The sequence below is a fragment of the Caloenas nicobarica genome, chromosome Z, assembly GCF_036013445.1.
Source record: "Caloenas nicobarica isolate bCalNic1 chromosome Z, bCalNic1.hap1, whole genome shotgun sequence".
NCBI classification, from domain to species: Eukaryota; Metazoa; Chordata; class Aves; order Columbiformes; family Columbidae; genus Caloenas; species Caloenas nicobarica.
Window position 1 is genome coordinate 28,913,828 of NC_088284.1, and position 15,482 is coordinate 28,929,309.

General features: G+C 37.6%; 1 protein-coding gene across 1 annotated transcript in view; it reads left to right on the top strand.

The window, feature by feature from the left end:
- IPO11 (importin 11) overlaps positions 1-15,482 on the top strand; it is an 83,427-nt gene that overhangs the window by 15,367 nt on the left and 52,578 nt on the right. The window contains exons 7-16 of the mRNA XM_065657016.1: positions 1,019-1,222; positions 4,010-4,142; positions 5,621-5,679; positions 8,336-8,384; positions 10,110-10,180; positions 11,539-11,731; positions 12,200-12,352; positions 12,618-12,661; positions 13,544-13,634; positions 15,391-15,438. Of these exons, the coding sequence (XP_065513088.1) occupies positions 1,019-1,222; positions 4,010-4,142; positions 5,621-5,679; positions 8,336-8,384; positions 10,110-10,180; positions 11,539-11,731; positions 12,200-12,352; positions 12,618-12,661; positions 13,544-13,634; positions 15,391-15,438 (1,045 nt within the window). The remainder of the gene's footprint in view (positions 1-1,018; positions 1,223-4,009; positions 4,143-5,620; positions 5,680-8,335; positions 8,385-10,109; positions 10,181-11,538; positions 11,732-12,199; positions 12,353-12,617; positions 12,662-13,543; positions 13,635-15,390; positions 15,439-15,482) is intronic.

Consider the following 15,482-nt stretch of genomic DNA (forward strand, 5'->3'; position numbering starts at 1 on the left):
TAAGGAAGAAGTGCTCTTAGCATCCCTGGAGAGGTTGTGTCTTGTATCATGTATGGAGAAGAGTTTATTTGCTCCCTCCTGCCAATCAGTATCACCTGATCCAAAAATAAATGATTCCCTTTTCTTCCTTGCAAACTTTGTGAGTTTTCTGAGGCAATTCTTCTCCCTGAGGAAGTGGGTAGGAATCAATATTGTAGGAAGTTTTGTGGAGTGGTCAGGCGTCAGATGAAATAGCTAAGGAAGCAGTAAAGGAGGCGGCTATTGCCTTTTGTGCCAATAAATTTTTTTGAATGCTTTTTATGGCATAAGAAGGGGACTTCTTCCCTAGGCTGGAAGTGTGGTGGTAGTTGTGAGGGTATGTCGAAGGTGAGAGCATCTGCTTCATTAAGGTTGTCCAATCGAGGACCTTTTCAATGCAAATGCAATAAGAATGGGGAAAAAAGAAAGCTAATGCTGTGAATGGGATTTGGTGCCAGTACCCAAAGTCAGATGGCAGGAGTGGTGTAAGTGCCCCTGGCCTGTGGTGTGAGGATCTCGGACCGTGGCTCACAGGCACATGTGCCTGGGGAAGGGAATGCTTCTGTCTAAAAGTGAAAACTCAGGTATTGCAGAAATAAGAGTAATATGTATTCAGCAGTCTGTTTGTTTGTAGAAAGCATTATAAAAGATCACTAAGTAAAAAGTGATTCCCAAATATCTGTTTCTTCGTTTATGTGATTTCTAGAACAAAAAATTTAGTGATCGTAATGTAAAATTTAAACAAGGTAGCCAGCTTAGCATTTTATGTAAATATTTATGATAAATATAAAATGGAAGACTTTTTTTTGCTCCACATCTATTTGCATTCAGCAAACTTAAAAATAGTTTGAGGAAAAAACAACACACACACACAAAAGTCTGACAATCCATACTAGGTTTTTTTGATTCAAGTTTTATTTGGCTGTTAATTTCTGCACTATATATCTCCTAAATGACCTTTGACTTTCTGGTGTCTGTGTTTTGTTTTGCTTTCCTGCAGATAGCGACTCAGATTTCTGTACTGATTGCTAAAGTCGCCAGGGTGGACTGCCCAAGGCAATGGCCAGAACTTATACCCACTCTTCTAGAATCTGTGAAAGTCCAGGATGATCTTCGACAGCACAGAGCACTACTTACCTTTTATCATGTTACGAAGACCCTGGCATCCAAACGGCTTGCTGCAGATAGGAAACTTTTCTATGATGTAAGTAATGTGACGCAATTTTGGAAAGCATGCAAACCACGTTTTTTCAGTGCATCCACTTTCACTGTGTTGGGAATACTATGTGTATTCACAGTTTTTTGAACCTTAGGTGGGAAAAGGTAATTTTCTGAGCATCTGTCACTACAGGGTTCACATTTAAGGATTGGGGTTTTTTTTAATAATGGCAAAATTGGACAACTTTGAAATCTTCTGTCTCCTGGTAAATGGAATTTGTGTCTGTCGGGTGGCATGTGACTTGGACAGACAAAAATCCTTTCTTATGGAACATAGCTGTTTGAAGCTTAAAGTTCTAAAATCTTAAAGTTCTAAAAGCTTAAGTAACAGAATGCAAACTTTCTTGATACTTTCAAATAAGTAGTTACAGTTTCAACATTTTTTTTTTTAGTACAGCTTTGGTAATACTTGATAAATTTTTCATGTAATATGGTACTTGATTACAAGGCCATGCTTACAGATAAGGCATCCCTTACTGAACTCTGTTACCTGAGGTTTGAAAAGAAAAATGTTAGATGATATACAAATTGTGACACACTAACTTGTAAATGCAGCTTGTTTATAACTCCATCTTTCCGGTGAATAGTACAGTTATGATTATAACTACATTAACCATCTAAAAGGTACAATTGGCTGCTCTAGTACCAATAGAAAAAATGTAATATATGCTTATATACCTTTGGTGATACGCTTATAAACAACCATTTTCTTTTGAGCCTATTTTCTGGATTTAGTCTACGAAATGATAATGGTGGTTCTTGGAAGTAAAACCAGTGAGTTTAATTTGTCTAACTAATAAAAATGTACTGCTACTTTTAGGAATAAATTAATTGCATGTGCTAAAACCTGGAGTATCTGGATTTTTTTTTTTTTTTGGTAGCAGCACATACCCATATAGCACATATTGGAGAAGTGATATAATGAGTTACTGCAAATCAGTGAAAATATCTGTTACGTTTTTTTCCCCTAATTCATTTGACATTAAGCTTTCAAGCCTTCCTGTTGCTTCCTGGCCCTGGTTTTGCAAGAATGCTGTTATGTTTTTATAGTTTATCTGAATAACTGTTTTTTTTTCTGAAATTGTGAAGTTCTGCACAACTTCACTGTCTTAAACTATAACCACTTTTCTTTGCAGTTCTACCATGAAGTACAATAAGGTTTTGGGTACCTTCTCCATTACTTGATATACACCACTCAGTTTAGTCACCTTGTTGAACTTCAATGAGAATTTTTATGATTCTGAGTTTTTTGCTGCATTAAAGATGACTGAATCTTTGAAATATGCTCATAAATAGGAATCTTGAGTAGGAATCCTCACAATCAGTGGCAGCCTATGAAATCCACTACTGAAACAAGTCTGCCATCTTTGCTTTTACTGTTACTATTCATCATGAACTGTTTTTCTTTATGAAGGTATTTCATATTTTTTTCTTTAGCTTGGGTATTTTTTTACCGCCATGAGTGTGCTTTGCCTGTTTTACTGGCTAGAGGAATTTAAGGCAGCCTAGCCCCATTATTAGGTCTCTAGGTCCTGCAATAATACAAATTATAATCTCTGGCTGAATGACTTCAAAGGTAAAAACATGGTGGGTCCTCCTAATGGACAGTGTGTATTTGTGGTTCTGTCCCCTCCAGTTTTTAATAAAGCAGATATTGTTTTAAATTCTTTTAGCACTAAGGTACAGTGATCCGATGACAAATAAGTGGAGTTATCCAGAATATATCCTATTGTTAGGGCTATTATTGCTTCTTTTTTTCCTCATCTGAGCTGTTACTCTTTACTAGTATGGTTAGTATTAGTACTTTCTATTTAAAAGAGACACCCCCTTAATATCCAAAGTCAACCCCCAAAACATAAGTAGGTGGAAATTCTTGATAATTATTCAATGATGTGTTTTTGCTAATCCATGAACACATCATTGAATAATTATCAAGAGTTTCTATTGTCAGACCCTTACTCAGTCAAAGGAATCAAATAAACAGCTCCTATGTGCTTTAGACTCCACTGATGTAATGTGTAACAGACTAAATGCAGTTTCTTCCTTAACTATAAAGCTGTCAAGTGCTACCACAACTGAATGAGAAATTCTTTATCTTCTGTTTATATTTCAGATATCTTTATCAGGTAAGCACTGTTTGGAAACTGTAATGTGAATTAAGTCTGAGATTTGTTTAGTGCTAGCTGATTAGAAACTATTTGTCATTTTATATTGTAAATAATTTGAGGCAAAAAGTCAGGATTTGCAGCTATTTACAAAATAAAGTTTCAGCATAGGCATCGTTCAATACTATTTTTATTAGAGATAGGCATGTAGCTGCAAACTGTGTCCCAGAGTAAGTGCATTTCGATATTAACTATGCTGTAAGACAAATAGTTCAACTCTTGTGGGAGAGGAGGTGATGAGGAGAGGTGATAGCTTTTTGAAGCCTCATACTGTATTATAGACCTGTGGCTATATTTAATGAAAATCAGATAAGAAAGGAGGCCTAAATAGTTATTTTGAAAGTGGTAGAGTCATAGACCAAGTTGTCAGGGAAGCAGGTGAGTCTATCATAACATCTTCAAATTAAGACAAGGTATTTTTCTGGAAAACATCTTTGGATCAGCATGACTGAGTACAATAAAGAAGTGAAACACTGTGTCCTATGATATACAAGAATATGGATTAAATAATTGTACAGTCTAAATTGGCCTTTAAAATTTAGGAATTTGTTACGCTATAGCCAAATTCAGGAAAACAAATACATTGTTGGTCTTTCTTCCTTTTGCAGCTTGCATCAGGTATTTATAGTTTTGCGTGTTCCTTGTGGAATCATCATACCGATACATTCCTTCAGCAAATTTGTACAGGGGATGAAGCTGCAGCCACAAATTCACTAGAAAGAACTTTGTTGTCATTGAAAGGTAATAATATAGAATGGTGTTAAATACAAGGAATCAAATAAGTTTCTTCACAATGAACAATTAAGACTTCTTTGGTCAAGAGTTACCATTTTCTGATAAAGCTGTGCCTATTAGGAAAATGTCGTAGTTTAACACCAGCTGGCTAATAAGTACCACACAGCCAGTCACTCACTCTCCCTTGGTGGGATGGGGCGAGACTTGGAAGAAAAAAATGGGAAAAGTTGTGGGTCGAGGTAAAGACAGTTTAATAAGAAAAGGAAAAGCTGCCCATACAAGTAAAGCAAAATACAGAATTCATTCACAGATTCCCACCAGCAGGCAAGTGTTCAACTGTCCCCAGGAAAGCAGGGCTCAGTCATGCATAACAGTTACGTGGGAAGACAAAATGCCATCACTCCCAACATCTCCCCCTTCCTCCTTCTTGCTTCTGCTTATATAGTGAGCATGATGTCATATGGTATGGAATACCCCTTTGGCCAGTTGGGGTCAGCTGTCCTGGCTGTGACCTCTCCCAGCTTCTTGTGCTGCTGGCACAGTGTGAGAAGCTAAACAGTCCTTGACTACTTAGCACCATTTGAAACATCCCTGCATTATCAACGTTATTCTAAATCCAAAACACAGCACTGTACCAGCTACTAGGAAGAAAATTGACTCTATCCCCACTGAAAACAAAACACAAAATGATTAATCTTTGTTTGCTTTACCTGTACCTTTAACAAGGCAGAAGGGGGAGAAGGTACTCTTTATTTCTCAGTATGTACCATTCTGATGCATGTTGTAAGAAGTCATAGTGTAGGAGATGGGAAAGTGGAGGGCATAACAAAATGCTTTTTTACATGTCTTGTAATTTGGGCTTGCATCTTGCCATCTTTATGCATTTAACTGAGTAATTTTGTTGTGTTAAGTGTACCTAATGTTCAATGAAGAGAGAACCTTAGTAGTCAGTTTAGATTTAAGGTTATGCTCGAGTATTTTTCAGTGGGATGAATATATAGCCTTACTGTACTTTGCTGATTTGAAGAACTGAAAGGTTTGTGTGCGGTGCTTGCAATGTACGTGATACCAGTCTTGAACTGTTTCAGCAGGTGCAGCCTGTGGCTTCTCTGGGTTACTGGCAGTGGTAAACCTGAGAAAATTAAGAAATGGTGTGTGGGCCCTAGTTGACCGTACTTGGCCCTTTCCCTGCTGCAGAACCTTTCAGAGGTTGGATACTTAGAGCTTTTGCAGAATTCCTTGTGATGATTCAGTAATTCTTGGAATTCTTGTAATTATTTTACACATGATGTATTTTTAAGTAATTTCAACAAGATTAGGTTCATGTTAGGTATGGTTGAGGCATCCAAAGGCCCAAAATTAAGTGTATTTTTTAACAAGGAGAACTGGAAGAAAAGCATAGCAACTGTAACTGTAGTCATGATCTGAAATCTGTTGGAACAAGGGCAGAGAGCTATCTACACAAATAACTTTTTTATTCCTAGTGCTTCGTAAACTGACAGTCCATGGGTTTGTAGAACCTCATTGGAGTTCAGAGGTGATGGTAAGTAACATATCTCCATTTCTAGTTCTAGATTAGAAATCTTCTGTGGTAATTGCAGGTATTGTTAGAGCTACGTTTAAAAATCGTTGAATGGCACACATTTGTGTCATGTAAAGTAAGATCAAGGAACCCATTCTCAGACTTGTCCTCCCATCAGCTAAGAACTGTCATATCCTAGATTGAACCTAAACAATGGCATGATGTTGAAAAAAACCCAAAGGGTGCCCCTTCCAGTTTACATGTCGCGTGATGGCAACACCCCTGATGCCTACTGGAAGTTGTCTTATGTGAGCTCTCCTCCATCATTTGAAGATGGTGTTTTCATTTAATGATGAATCCAATGGCATCTTTGTCCTGTCAAATTCTATGGATAGAATGTGTCTGATTGAAATGAAAACCTGTGGTATGCAGCCCACCTGGGCATGGGGGGAAGTGGGGAGAGAAGAAGGAAATGCAAGTATCTCCCTTAATCCCAAACACTGCTTTGCTAGAGGAATTGGGTACCTATGACCTACATCCTAAACTAAGACTGACAAGAAAGAACTGGATAAGCAGATTGTAAAGCGTACATCTATATTTACCTATACCACCACCTTTAGAGCCTCTGTGCTGTTGGTGTGGTACTAAGTTTGGTGTGGATCATCTACGCAGTCTGCTAGCTAACTAATTATTTCTTTCATGAGGAAATACCTTGTCCAAGAAGAATCAATTAGTTCAGTTAAAAGAGATAAGGTGATCATAGAATCATAGAACAGTTTGGGTTGGAAGGGACCTTCAAAAGTCATCTAGTTCAACCCTCCTGCCAATCAGAGGGACATCTCCAACTAGATCAGGTTGTTCAGAGCCCCATCCAGCCTGGCCTTGAATGTTTTCAGGGATGAGGAATCTATCACCTCTCCGGGCAACCTGTTCCAGTGTCTCACCACCCTCATTGTAAAGAATTTCTTTCTCACATCTAGCCTGAATCTCCCCTATTTTAGTAATGAGTGGTAGTCCGAGGGCCGTACCAGGCTGGGAAGTTTCCTGGTGATGTCCTTAACTCAGGCCCCAGGAAGGCAGCAGGCTTCCCTAAGAGAAGGGTCTGTCTGGCATATTGGGCCCTCTGTTCCCCTCAGAAGGGAGAGACCTACAACTACAACCCACCTTTTCTTCTTCATGGAGGTGGTTGTAATTCGGGGGTAGGCCTTTCTGATCCTGTCAATACTTGTGGTGTAGATGTACCTTCATTTTCCTCATCCATTGTGGCCTTCCACATCCAGAGCCTCATACCTGTTGTACAGAGGCACCTAGGAGGGCGAGGTGGGTTTCACCTGCCACCCTGAGTGTGAACTTGCCTCCATTCACTCCTTTCTCTTGAGCTGCTGTCTGCAGTCTGGCAGGGGGAGGATACAGGACTCCCTTGATCTTGTGTTTTTACTGGTGGCCATTCCTGTCTTAGGGAGGCCAGAGCACAGTCCCACCAGTCTATCTCCTTCTCAGACTCTGAGGTAGTAGCACAGCTGAACTGAGTTTGACTCAACTTTCTGCTCATAGAATCATTTTAGTTGGAAGAGACCTTTAAGATCATTGAGTCCAACCATAATCTAATTCTGGCACTAAACAATGTCCCTAAGAACCTCATCTACACATCTTTCAAACACCTCCAGGGATGATGACTGCACTACTTTCCTGGGCAGCCTGTTCCAATGCCTGATAACCCTTTCTGTGAAGAAATTTTCCTAATGTCCAATCTGAACCTCCCCTGGCACAACTTGTGGCCATTTCCTCTTGTCCTATCACTTGTTACCTGGGAGAAGAGACCAACACCCTCCATGCTACAACCTCCCTTCAGGCAGTTGTAGACAGTGATAAGGTCTCCCCTCAGCCTCCTTTTCTCCAGGCTAAGCAGCCCCAGCTCCCTCAACTGCTCCTCATCACACTTGTGCTCCAGACCTCCCAACAACCTCGTTGCCCTTCTCTGCATTCTCTTCAGCACCTCAGTATCTTTCTTGTAGTGAGGGCCCCAAAACTGAACGCAGGATTCAAGGTGGGGCCTCACCAGTGCCAAGTACAGTGGCACAATCACTACCCTAGTCCTGCTGGCCACACTATTCCCGATACAAGCCACGATGCTGTTGGCCTTTTTGTCCACCTGGGCACTCTGCTGGCTCATGTTCAGCTGGCTGTTGGCCAACACTCCCAGATCCCTCTCTGCCCTGCAGCTTTCCAGCCACTCTTCCCCGAGCCTGTAGCACTGCCTGGGGTTGTTGTGACCCAAGTGCAGGACCTGGCATTTGGCCTTGTTAAACCTCATACACTTGGCCTCAGCCCATTGATCCAGCTGGTCCAGATCCTTCTGTATGGCCTTCCTACCCTCCAGCAGATCAAGACTGCCACCCAACTTGGTGTCATCTGCAAACTTATTAAGGGTGGAGTCGATCCCCTTGCCCAGATCATTGATAAAGAGGTTAAACAGAACTGGCCCCACTACTGAGCCCCGGGGAACACCACTCATGACCTGCTGCCAACTGGATTTGGCTTTGTTCACTACAGCTCTTTGGGCCTGGCCCTCCAGCCAGTTCTTTACCCAGTAAATAATAAGCCCATCCGTGCCATGAGCTGCATAATACAGTGCAAAATAAGCGTAATCTTTTAAAGACATGTTTATATTTTTCAGGGTTTTCTAAATGCAGTGTTTGAACGGCTAAAACAGTTTCTGGAGTGTAGTAAGTATCTGAATATTTTTCCTTGTGTTGGTTATTAAACATGAGAAGCTGGATGAAGACACAGTAACATTTAGTGCATCATGATTAATCATTTATATGTGAGATTTCTTTAATAAGTCCAAAGCTTTTACTTTAAATGCTGCTGAAATTGTCTGTAATGACTTCAGTAAAAATGCTGATTTATGTCAACAGACTAAAATCCCACCAGATTTTACTTTGTGTGATAATGCCCATGTAAATAATACTCATCTTAAGCCATGGATTGACAAAATATCCGTATTAAAATATGTAGATGCTACAAAAAGCCTGGATCATCTTGAGTTTCTTTCTTTAGAAGAGTTTTATGTTTTTCTTTTTCCTGGAGTTTTCCATGTGTGTTTGTCAAATGGGAAATAAAGATCACATTCACCTCTGTATTCTTTTTAACTGGAAGAGTAGTAGTCTGGGATGGGCAACCACAGGTTAACACAGTCACAAGAGATATAAGCGTAGTTGGCAGGTGTTAGTGCATTTGCAGGGATTTTAACTGAAGCGAGTGAAAAGGAGATGATCAGAGGTGGTGCATATGAATTCACTCTTTTTTTAAAAAATTTGTTTCTACGCTTGTAGTAGTTCTGGTGTAAGCCATTCATTCATTTGAAGCCTGTCAGATCATTCTGTTAGGATTCAACAACCCTTTTGCTGAGGACAGATGTCTAAACTGAGTAGAAAGAATTTTCTGATGTAAATGAAGGTACTTGGCTCAGGAGCCCAGGACTTAAGTGAGATGAGCTGATTTGGGCTCAGAGCCTTGTTTCTAAGAAAAGATGAAAACAGCCGCTGTGTTCAATTCCAAAATAAAATACCCTTTTTACTCTTCTAAAATACAGGCTTCTTTGCATGTACCTGTTTGCCCCTTCTAATCTATTGTAGTCATGCTCTTTTTCAATTTTTGGCAAGATAATTGCCTAGCTTTAAGACACTGAATTGAAGGCTGACATATTCTGAAGCTTGGTGATTATTGTGGTCTCCTAGAACATAAGGTCTGTGGACTTGGAATGTTCTAAGAACCAAGTTGAAGCTTCACATTTCCACTTTTCTAGTCAATAAGTTGTTTTGCAAAAGCAGGCACAACTACCTTAGAAGATTAGTGTTTACATGTATTATGTCATGTTTTTTGCCTCTGTGTCTTAATTATGGCTTTTCTTTTTTATTTTATTTTATTTTTTTTTTTAGTAAAAGCTTTTATCTGTTTTTTGTAAGTTCAGAATGTTTTCCAATGTCCATAATCAATTGGTTTTTGAGGTGGAGTCCCTAGAAAAGCATGTACTGTTATGCAGTAAGGATATACCATAGTTATAACAAAAGGACATTTTCATCTTTTCAATGCTTTTTTACTTCTTGTCTTTGCTAGCATTTTCTGGGATTATTTTAGTTGTCTTTTATCATTGGGTTAACAGTAATGTCTTGATTGTTTTATTCTGATCAGTTACAATGAATCCCACTGCAGCTAAAATAGCTAATTTCTGCCCCCTCCAGAACTTCTTACCTTGAATTTGACTTCGAATTTATTCTGCCATAGAACTTTTTTCTGGCTGCCATAGAACTTTTTTCTGGCTGCCATCATCCCTGAACTATATATAGAACAAGTTGTCCTCCAGTGTTAATTTTTTTAAAAACTTAGCTATCCAGAAAGAAAACGAAAGTCTGAAAAAAATGATAGTTGTTAAATATCTAATTTACCAGGTAGAAGTATAAGAGCAGAAAACGTATGCAGAGATCGTCTAGAAAAGACTATAATTCTGTTCACTAAAGTGGTAAGTAAATTCTCCATTCAGTTACTGAATAGTTTACTGTTCTGGAGCAGAAGTCCCTATTCGGATGTGTATGTTCCTTAAACCCAATAGCTTTCAGGTCTTTTAAAGAAGTGGAAGGTACTGCAACTTAAAACTTCTTTGTTACGAAATATATTTGAGATTTTTTTTTAAAGGAAAGGGTATCTGTTCACAAATGCTGATGTAAGTTGGATAAGTGAAGAATACATTTCCTTAGCTCAAACAAAATTAAATCCATTCCATTAATAAATTATTTAGCTAGGATTTTGCTCATAAGAGAATTCTGGAAGGTTTGCTAGAACATTGGTATCAGCATTGGTGAATAAAGAAGATACAAACTTTTCGTCCTGTCTTTTACAAGCAGTTAGATTGCTTTTTCTAAGGCCCTGTTAGTTCTATTGAATAACTAGCCACTTCTAGTTTATTGACAGAAAATTAACAAAAAACTCTCTTACCCTCTATGACTTTTGTGATACGTATTTGAGTTTGTCACCTAATTCTGTGCAACCATTAATTGCATACATTTCAGGAAGTAATTTTAGCATTTTCACTTGCTGTTTTTAAAAGATAAAACACCTACAGAATTCTCATTGTTTTCACACCCTGTTTTGGGGCCATGGATCTTATTTAAATATTCACCCTAATAATCAGAAGCAGGAAGCACCAGCCAGATTCACTAAAATTGAACTGGAGGTGTTCTGACCCAACGTTCTTAGTGTTTATTGTAGTACTTCCTATGTTGAACTAACAAGTAAAGCATGTGAGGCGTATGCTTCTTTTTTATAGACTTGAAGAGAAAATACACTATTTAATAACCTACCACCTGTAGAAATTCAGGTACAAGAATTTAGGCTTAAGCATTTTTGCAGTAGTAGAGTTCATTAAAATAATTCACCAGTGCATTCTAGACTATTAGTTGGAAAAGCTAAGCTGAAGAAGAAAATGCTGTACTGCAGTGGAGGGGGAGAAAAACAAATAATTTTTTTTTTCTGCATGCCTCTTTTACTTAGAATAATTCTAGGAGGGATGAATTATGTACTTAAACATTCAGAGTTTTAAGTATGGCCGATATGATTTACATACTATGTTGCTAGCAAGCTGCTCAAGTTGAAAATTAAAAAAAAAAAATTTGAACATGAGTCAAGAATTTCAGGGCAAAATAGTGCTTCATTAGACATTGATACTGATCTTTTCCTAATTTACTGTCTGCAGTCAGTTTTGTATTTTATGTAAATTAGCACTTTTTTTTGAGAACTAGTTTATGAAAGCATTTAATAAAAGACTTGCATAAAAAGTCATTTGATACATCTTTCTTGCTCTTCTGCTTCCTTAATTTTTAGCTTTTGGACTTCCTGGATCAACATCCTTTTTCATTCACCCCTTTGATTCAGAGGTCATTGGAGTTTGCTGTAAGCTATGTATTCACAGAGGCTGGCGAAGGAATTGTATTTGAGCGGTTTATTGTACAGTGCATGAATCTCATTAAGATGATTGTAAAAAATTATGCTTACAAGCCATCCAAAAACATTGAAGGTACTGCCGCTAGTTACCGTAAACATTTTTATATCTTGAAAAACATTTTGCTAGTTATTCCCACACTAAAACTCCTTTAAGACATTCTTCTGAAGCACTTAATGCTTCAATAGTTAAAAATGTACACTTCTGTCTCTATATTGATAATTCTTATTTTGATGGTTAAAATATTAATATTTATAGACACTGACTTGCTAAAGTAATTTTGAATCCACAAGAAGCGTGAAACTTTGTTGATAGTTTTAGTTTTCATTGAACTGATTTTTAAAAGTCCTGAGGTATGGAATTAGTTTTCATCAAATGGTTTAATGCAGCTTTCCTTGCTTGATAAACTGGGGTGTTTGCTGTAATTGACTAAAACCAGTAGTCAGGTTTTTTTCTGAGAATAAGAATTTATTATCCAGCAGTTTATTTATATGATCATTAAGACACTTAATTGTAACTTGGAATTTTTATGTTTTATTTCAGATAGCAGTCCTGAAACTCTTGAAGCACATAAGATAAAGACAGCATTTTTCACATATCCAACACTAATGGAAATATGTAGGAGATTAGTCACTCACTATTTCCTGTTGACAAAGGAAGAACTAATGATGTGGGAAGAGGACCCAGAAAGCTTCAGTAAGAAATGTGTTGTATATTTGGCTGCAGTTTATTTAGATACTGGAGTTTCATATCCACATTGCCTCTGTAAATTTCCTACTGCAATACTGGCTGTTTTCTGCAGTCTTGTTACATGGACAAATATTCCCTCTAGAGATTGTTTTCCTGATGAGAAATTTCTCAGTAGTCTGTGATATTCAGATGTCTTCAAATGTCTACCTACTAAACTTTATTTGAACTGTAGTTGAAATAATACTCTTTTTTTTTTTTTGTGAAATTACAGCAGTGGAAGAGACAGGAGGAGATTCTTGGAAGTACAGCCTCAGAGTAAGTCTTTCAGTTTGAAAGAAAACCATTCAGTGTTTCTGGATGCATTTCTTGATAGTCTTGTAACCAAGAGAGATGATAGTTGATAGAAAGATAAGCTCATGCTTTCCAAAAAAATCTTTAGTTAAAAAAATTTCATTAAAGTTAGTATAAACTTTGTTCATTTATCAATGTTCAAACATGCTGAAATACACTGGAAACTATGCACTTCATGTTTGAGGAGGGAGGTAAAAGGAGTCTGCTTCAGCATTTGTATTGTATAATATCTGATGGTTATTAAACCAGTTGTTCCTTCTTTGAACTGGTAACTTGTATTATCGCTTATGACTTTGTTAGTAGACATGAATGAAGAAAGTTTCAGATGCATCTACGTTAGCATCTTAGTTCAGATCAAAAATGTGCTGTGTTGTATTGAATCTCCCAGTTATCACTGCTGGGATTTGCTTTGCAGAGAGATCTTGAAGTTTATTTACTGAGTTACTTTCGTTTTAAAACTAAAAACCAAAACCCTGTGCTTCTAGTGTGTTCCAAGGGCAACTGGTTATTCAGTCCAGACGACTCAACCAGAGCTAATCCAAAAAGAAATGGTGACATACCTACAGTGTGGTCACTGGCTCCTCAACACCAGCTGTATCACTCCCGAGATCCATTGTTCTTCTACCACAGAACTGGCTGGTATAGATTCAGCCATCAAAATCTTGCAAGAGTTAAGCATACTGTATAATAAGAGTGGTATTTCATATGATATTAATTTTGCTACAGTTTATTGCATTTTAAATGATCTTTGGTACAAGATATTCGGCACTTACAAATTTCAGCATAAAATGTATAATAATAGCCTTTATTTTGATAGATTCTAAACCAGGTATTTTATTTTTTCAGCCATGCACGGAAGTTCTTTTTATTGATATTTTCCATGAATATAATCAGACTCTTAGCCCTGTGCTGTTAGAAATGGTTCACAGTCTACAGGGTAAGTTCTTTAACAAATAAAGGAGCTGTAAAATGTAGAATTCTTTACATTCACTTTTGTCAACTGTTAAAAAAGTTTGTGATATCTAATTATATATAGTGCATTCATTATATATTTTTGAAAGAATGTGTTAATATTTTAAAATTATTTTTAAACCTACCATAAAGGAAATGCAATGTATATATAGGAAAAGGAAATCCTAAGGATTCTTTCCTTTTCATTGTAACTCTTTTAGATGACTGGCAAAGATTGAGGCTTTTCTACTTGTGTGAGGTTTGAGGCTTTCTTGAGAATAGTTGCCAATAAATTAATAAATTCTGTAGGTTGCTTTTTACTGGGAGCTTTCTGTTCAAATGTTGCAAGGCAGTCTATGGTAATTCTGCCATACCTCTGCAAAAATCTTTGGGAAAAAAAAACTTTAAAAGAAAAAGTTCAAGTTATGCTATCATTTTGGAGAGTGTAGAGGGCTTTCCACATATGAAGATTTCCAAATCTGCTTAGAAAATTTAGTGTTTTTCTGTTTGAATCATGGAATAGTTTGGGTTGGAAGGGACCTTCAAAGGTCATCTAGTCCAACCCCCCTGCAATGAGCAGGGACATCTTCAGCTAGATCAGGTTGCTCAGAGCCACATTCAGCCTGACCTGGAATGTCTCCAGGGATGGGGCATCTCCCACCTCTCTGGGCAACCTGTGCCAGTGTTTCACCACCCTCATTGTAAAAGATTTCTTCCTCATGTCTAGCTTGAATCCCTCCTCTTTCAGTTTAAAACTATTTCCCCTTGTGCTATCAGAACAGGGTGAAAGGCTGCAATAAGGTCTCCCCAGAGCCTTCTCTTCTCCGAGGCTGAACAACCGCAATTCCCTCCGCCTGTCCTCACAGCAGAGGTGTCCATCCCTCAGATGACTGAAGTCTTCATAGACTGAGGAATGAGTCAGGTTTTCTGCATCCCCAAAATGAGTTTTATAGTGGCCATGGAAGATAATGAGTGGTAGCTACTGCTTTGTTTTCCCTGTCATTTTGGCTTTGGTTGTTTCCCCACGTTTTATCTCACCTGACTTAAAACATTTTATATTTGTCCTTATTAGAATGGATCAGTACTTTCTATTAAAAATAGAAATAAATACTCATATTCTGAGCATGTTTCCTGACTTCACATCCAGAATCTCTTTGTGCACATAAGTTTCAGGATGGCTTGCTCTGCTGTATCCTTACAACAGAGTTAACAGTTATTTTGTTTTTTTCCAAGAGTTATGGAAGTTAATAATTCCATGATCAAAGATACGTGTATGCTTGCCACCTTTTTTTTTTCTTCTGTTAAAGTACTAGATGGTATTAACTATTCATTAATTCTTAAGATTTTGGAAAAAATTTACTTATAAAGTGTAAGTACACAAGCATACATCTATAAAATGTATAGGAACTGTTGGAAATAGTGCCACATGGTCGACAGTCTTCAGCAATTTGTGAGTTTTGAGTCTGTTCATTTAAAATACATGCTTCTGCCTTCTGTGTTGCTGTTAAAAATGTTCAGTCCCAAAGAAGTCCATGAAAAATAGAGCATGAAAGCAGAGACTTGATTATAGTTGAGACTTGATTATATATATTGCCTGAAAAAATATGGAAACTGAAATAACTGGACTTAAGAATAAAACAAAAATAGTGAGGCAGTCTTGTTTCACAGTATCCTTAGTGCCAAATTGCTTGTGTTCTTTGTTTTAGTTACGTTTTTTTCTTTATTTTAACTTCGTCTTGTAGGGCCTACCAACATGGAAGATACCAGTGCTATACTGATTAAAGATGCTGGTAAATTAAATTTTACTTTACCTTTGAAGTAACAGAGCTGCTTT